The following is a 5,972-nucleotide window of genomic DNA, read 5'->3' as shown; positions in this document are numbered from 1 at the left end:
GTCACACGTAGGGTCAGGAGTCATCTTCCATAGGAAAAGGTTGCTTTTATTTCTCCCGACTCCGCAGCGGGCTCTATTTAGGCAGCACCACTCTCTTCTCTCAAGGGTGGGAGTTTGTTGAAGACTTTCGGAAGGACTTGGGATAGCAAGATGTTGTGTCCTATCGGGCTCAGAGGTCCACATTTCTAATCTTGCAGCTGCCGCGCTTGTGTGTTCCAATGGGCCGACTTTGATGAAGCTCTTGCGTGACTTGAGTCTTGTTGGAATACGTTTGTGTTCATAGAGAGGGTGGCGTTGGTCGGATATTTGTTTTACTCTTTCCTTTTTTGTAACGACTTCTCTTCGGATATGAGGTAGAGCTATGGTTGCTAAGTTATAGAGGTCGGAGATTGGTGTTGGACTTGAGTATGAGGCGTTCGTATACTTTCATGAGGATGCATAAAAGTGATATTGGTCTATAATTTTTTAGGGAAGAGAGATCTTTTTGGGATTTCAAAAGAGCTACTACTTTTGCTTTTCTCCAGATTTTTGGGATTGTTGCACTGGCCAGACAATTGTTGAAGAATTTTAAGAGCCAGGATTTAACTTTCGTACCAAAATGGAGGATCTGTTCAGTAGTGATTCCATCTAGGCCAGTTGCTTTACCACTTTTCAAGTGTTTGAAGGCTACCTGGAGGTCTGCTGGTGTGAAACGTTGATCGTTGGTTTCCCCTTCTAGTAAACTATCGTTTTTGTGCCTGGTGGGTTTGTGGTATTGGTGCTTGGTTTTGGTCTTTTCATTAAGGAGCAGTTGGTGGGCGACTTGGTTTGGTGTGACTGCTGCGAGGTTATTTTGCAGTTGGTTATCAGAATTTAATTTTTTTATGGTAGCCCATGCTTTCTTGCTATTATGGCGAAGGTCAGTTGACTCTATCATTTCTCTCCAGCGCGCTTTTCTTTCTTCATCGAGTTTGTTGAGGACTGTTTCGCCAAGACGCAGAGCTTCTTGGCTGAAAGGATCCTGGTTGTATTGGTTCAGGTATTCTTCATACACTTCTTTGCTTTCAGTTGTGAGACCAGGTATGTATTCTTTGCGGCTTCCTCTTGGTATTGTCTGTTTTGAGACCTTCCAAACCAGTTTTTAAAAAACAGCCTATGATTGGGATGTGGGTGGTATATTGTCGATTTCTGCGTCTAATAATTGTGTAAAGTTGTCCCAGTCAGCTTTGCGGAAATTGAACCGTGGCAGTGGTTTGGAGATTCGGGACTGAATTACTGGGTTTATGTTGATGCATACGGGGAGGTGTTGGGACTTGGGTACGGGTTCGAGAATTGTTCTTTTAAAAGAGTTGATGTATTTTGAGCTAACAAAAGCAAGGTCGGGATTATAGCCTTTCTTCCAATGGGCACTGTGGAAGGTTGATTTGTCTTTTGGCGAGTAGAACAAGGAGAGATTATTGTTGGAGGCCCACAGTTCGACCAGTTCTCCATCTTTATTGCTGCTGCTGTATCCCCAGGCAATGTTGTGGCTGTTAAAGTCCCCTATTATGAGGCACGGTTTGCTGTTGTCGATCCAGATGTTATTTGGCCAGGAAAAAGATTCTGTTGGGGGTTTATATATCGAGAAGATTTCCAGTGAGTTAGTTTTTATGTGCAAAATTTCTAAAGCACCCGTTGTTAGGTTGGCCGATCCGAGTATCGCTGATTTCTCTCTGCAGAATATGGCACTACCATGGGTTCGGCTGGGAGATTGAATGGCTAAGTACATTCCTGGGATGCTCGGAGGGATTTTTTCTCTGTGTGTTTCTTGCAAGCACAGGATGTCTGGTTGTAAGTTAGCAATAAAAACTGCTTTTGTGGCTGACAAACCTTCCGTATTGAAGCTAATTATTTTCATTGTAGGGCCGAGGGTCTATCCTTTTACCACCCTAAATGTTTGCTCTCTCCGGCAGTAACTGGAGTGTGGTGTTGAGAATAGTCTCCGGTAAAGGATTAACGGGGATCGCCACGTGAAGGCTCTCAACATGATCCCCATAAAACAGATAAACCAGATTAAACAGACTTAAAGCATTTGGACCATTGAATTAAGCTCTGAACATTGACTTGCAATTGCAAGTAATCTGTGGCATATGAAACTCTGGATTGGAGTTGCCATTTTTCCCCTCTTTTTTTCTTCTGAGCTAGCCTGGGTTGTTTTTTTTGTTAGCTCAGCTATTTGTAGTATTTGGGTGGGTTGGGCCTGCTTTATCATAACTTGGGATCATTTATTTTGGCACTCACATGTGCTATTGTCGGCTATCCCACAAAGTACATTTCCTTTTATTATTTGTATAGTGACTGTCTGCATTTTTAGTGTTATTTGTTAGTGCTTTATTCATTAAATAGAATCACGTTGATATTGGTGTCAACATCATTTTTAAACAAGGTAGCCTAATTATTTGGTAAACTAACTCTAGTTCATTGTCTGAACTCTTGTGTGTAGTTAGTGTTACGTCGTATTTGTCCGCATCCCTTTCTATGTGTCACCAGCTAAATTTGGATTCCTTAAATGGCAACCCCTGTTGTCTTACCTCGAGGTATGCTTGTTACGTCATAATTGCATTTGAGTTCGTTGCTACGTTTCGTTGTTCTTTGAGTTTTGTCCAGTGCATAATAAAAGATCAGTTTAGCGCAGGCTTGCCAGATTGGCCCTTTTTAGAGATAGTTGGCCCCAAAAAAAATTGTTTGGCCCTTTGTTTTCAATATTTGGCTGTTTTTGGAAGCAGTTGGCACATACTATCAAACTAGCTATTTAAACAAATGTCTTTCGGAAATTGAGACTGAAAAATGTTATTACGATTTTTTAGACAGTGTTTAGCTGACAATGTTTATGCCAATGCCCAAGATTCGAGTGAAAACACTGTAAAAGATGAAGATTTGGAATTGTTCTAGTGGAATCAGTGGTGCCATGGCTTGTGTTTTAGCACAAGATCTTGTGTTTTTAATTTTGATCTTGTGTTCTAGTGCTTTCCGATCGATTTTTGTCTAAATCTTGTGTTAGAAGAAGCTGACAATGTTTATGCCAATGCCCAAGATTCGAGTGAAAACACTGTAAAAGATGAAGATTTGGAATTGTTCTAGTGGAATCAGTGGTGCCATGGCTTGTGTTTTAGCACAAGATCTTGTGTTTTTAATTTTGATCTTGTGTTCTAGTGCTTTCCGATCGATTTTTGTCTAAATCTTGTGTTTTTTAATCAAAGTTAAATTAACCGTTGCAGTTGCTACCATGGTTTGAGTTTGGTAGAGAATTAAGGGCTGGCACTAAAAGGTTTTGGTAACTAGGTTTCTGGTACCGTAGGCTACTTAGGCATATTGACCAATTTTACACATTGAGTTATCAAGCCTGACAAGATTAGCTAAAAATTTGATCTGAAGGGAGTACGATATGTGCTCGTCGCCAGACTCAGAGGTTGTGTTGCTAGATAACAAGAGCAGCGAAAAGAGTACCGTACATCAGCGTCAAATAATGACAATCGTCAATCATTCACCAAATCCCAAAACAAAAAAAGTGGTATAAACAGCATTTTAATCGTCAATGGTTGAATGATTCTGATTTTAAAAGTTCGATACAAGAAGACAAAACTGATCGATATGTCGCCTTTTGTAAGATTTGTGATATTAAATTAAGAACCACAAATTGAAAGAGAACAGTGATTTAGTAAGCATGTATCTTCTATAAACTGTTGAATTCAGAGTACCATAATGTTATTCTTCAAATTGGCACGAAATGGGTCGCAATGGTTCAATTTTGCAATCTTGTGCTTTTGTATCCAAATCTTGTGCTTTTTTTTCTTAAATGTTGTGCTTTTTCCGAATTTGCTGTGGCAGCATTGAGTGGAATGTAGACTGTGTTGTTATAATGTTGTAACGTTATTGACGTTGTTAACGTTATTATGGTTTATTAGCAACGTTTTAACATTATTGAACAATTTGGCTCTTTTTTACGCAGTTTGGCCCTTTTTTCGACATTGTTTGGCTCTTTTTCTCAAAAGCTGTCTGACAACCCTGGTTAGCGTTTACTTAATTACTTTACAGCAAGCTAGTTGGTTAGAAAACTACTTAACTTTACAGCAACTAGTTAGCGACTGGTAGTTAATTCGAGCTATTAGCGGTGCTGCTGTTTTTTAGTTGAATCAGAATAAGCGTTACTGCGTTAACGTACTGTAAAATGTTGAAGTCTGCAACAAATTCATCTGTCGTTGGCCTATGTGACCTAATTAGTAATCATCACAGTTCACGGTAAGCTTAATATCCTACTGCAACCTTTACTGATAGGCTATGTGATTTTAGAGCCGATGACAGTGGCGTACGCAGGATTTTCTCAAAGGGGGGGGGGGGGGCATTAACAGTAGCAAGAAATTTTGAAAGGGGGGGTTTTGACGACAGGCGGGCGAAGCCCGACCGCGTTTTCGTCCAAGACGACACCCAGCGGCGGGGGGTCTGGAGGGCCTCCCCCAGAAAATTTTGAAAAATTACTTTGAATTTGGTGCATTCTGAGAGCATTTTCAACAAAAATGTGAGTATGAATATTCCTGTAAAATGGTGCTGTCAGGTGGCATAGCAAAAGGATAAGATCATGTTTTCTTCGGCATTTTTCGGAAATAAAGCTAAGTCTCTATGTTTTCTTGTTGCTAATTCTTGGCTGAGATGTTTGAATGTTTGGTATTGGCAAAACTCGATCTTTTAATGCAGTTTTGTTTAAAATTAGGCAAGTTTTTTTTAGACTGAAAGCATCATTCCCAAGCATAAAGAGACTGAAAGCATCATTCTCAATATCGTGACGTCACACGCGTGCCAAAGGGGGGTTTTAACCCCCAACCCCCCCCCCCCTGGCTACGCCACTGGCCATTGATATCCCAGTATGGTTTTAGTTTAGACTTTATCCACTTCTTTCTTTCTGTAATAGGCTTATAGAACACTATGCTATATTGGCATACCTGGGGTGGGGTAGGTGGATTTGGCCATGTATTTCGTATTGGCTTAGTCTATAGAATAACATTGATAATTGCTTTGACAGTGCAATCCAAAACATATTAAATGCCTTAATCTATCCTTAACTATCAAAACATTTTAAGGAGGGGGGCCATGGCCCAATGCCCCCCTGCGTACGCAAGTGGCCGATAACGTAGTGTAGGCCTAATGACAACCTTGGATCAAGTATGAGCTCACCTATGTGAATTTAATAGCCTACTATTTTACTGTTTATATGTTCAGTTTCGATCTACAACGGTAGAATTTCAATTGTTGGGTTTCTGTCTGTGCTGTTCCGTGCGCCACAAAATAGTCGATAGAATCCATTATAATTTGTTATCTGTAATTCCGCATTAGACCTAATTCATAAGTTTTGTGTGTTAATCGTTGTTGTTGCTGTGTTGTCACAGAAACCTTCTTCTTCACTGCACCTTCTGCTTGTTCGTCGCTGTCGTCTCGTCGACCGTTGAATACAATTACTGTCACTCTGTGTGCGTGTTTGTACGTTACATAGAAGCGTTTAGACTATTGTGGACAGTCCTCGGAGTCGCAGCACTCAAGTTCCGAAGGTTTGCCGTAAGCCTAATTGTTCTTACGTTTACTTATGATGAGCGTCTAAGGCAGTAGTCCACTCGAGGATGCGTCAGCAGCCAAGAAAGCTGAGTTCGGTGGGGCCACAAAAATTTTGCAGCCGTCTTAACTGCATGGAGAGCAGCTAATGCTTCATCCTAGTACTAAGTTAGAGGTATTCCGCTCCTACTGTTCCGAAGTGAACCGAAAATATCAGGAAGTTGTCAATCTAATTGGAGATGATAGGGAAACCGAAGGCTCCCTAATGGAAAAAAATAAGGTCGAGTTTGACACTCGTTGCAAGGAGTGGTTGGAAAGGAAAACCAACTTGCCGGCGCCATCTATGTCCTGCAAAAAGTCTAGTTCCTCACATCGTTCTGTGAGCCTACGCTCTGGAAGCACCCGCTCGGGAG

At 41.0% G+C, this 5,972-nt stretch overlaps 1 protein-coding gene across 1 annotated transcript; it reads right to left on the bottom strand.

Moving 5' to 3' along the window:
- Positions 1 to 373: 373 nt before the first annotated feature.
- LOC145788407 (uncharacterized) lies at positions 374 to 1,876 on the bottom strand. The gene is made up of 2 exons (XM_082600178.1): positions 1,256 to 1,876; positions 374 to 1,093 (listed from the first exon to the last, which is right to left on the bottom strand). Exons 1-2 carry the CDS (start codon positions 1,874 to 1,876, stop codon positions 374 to 376), a joined length of 1,341 nt encoding a protein of 446 aa, XP_082456304.1.
- Between the last annotated feature and the right edge of the window lie 4,096 nt (positions 1,877 to 5,972).

This window comes from Aplidium turbinatum, chromosome 1 (assembly GCF_918807975.1).
Source record: "Aplidium turbinatum chromosome 1, kaAplTurb1.1, whole genome shotgun sequence".
Taxonomy (NCBI): Eukaryota; Metazoa; Chordata; class Ascidiacea; order Aplousobranchia; family Polyclinidae; genus Aplidium; species Aplidium turbinatum.
The sequence above is the reverse complement of the archived record's forward strand: the minus strand, read 5'-3'. Positions and strand labels throughout refer to the sequence as shown.

Bases quoted from the DNA above. Each gene is read 5' to 3' on its own strand.
- LOC145788407 (XM_082600178.1), bottom strand. From the start codon at position 1,876: ATGAAAATAATTAGCTTCAATACGGAAGGTTTGTCAGCCACAAAAGCA. The intron at 1,094-1,255 runs GTAATTCAGTCC...GTCTCAAAACAG, and splicing joins TATGCATCAACATAAACCCA to ACAATACCAAGAGGAAGCCG.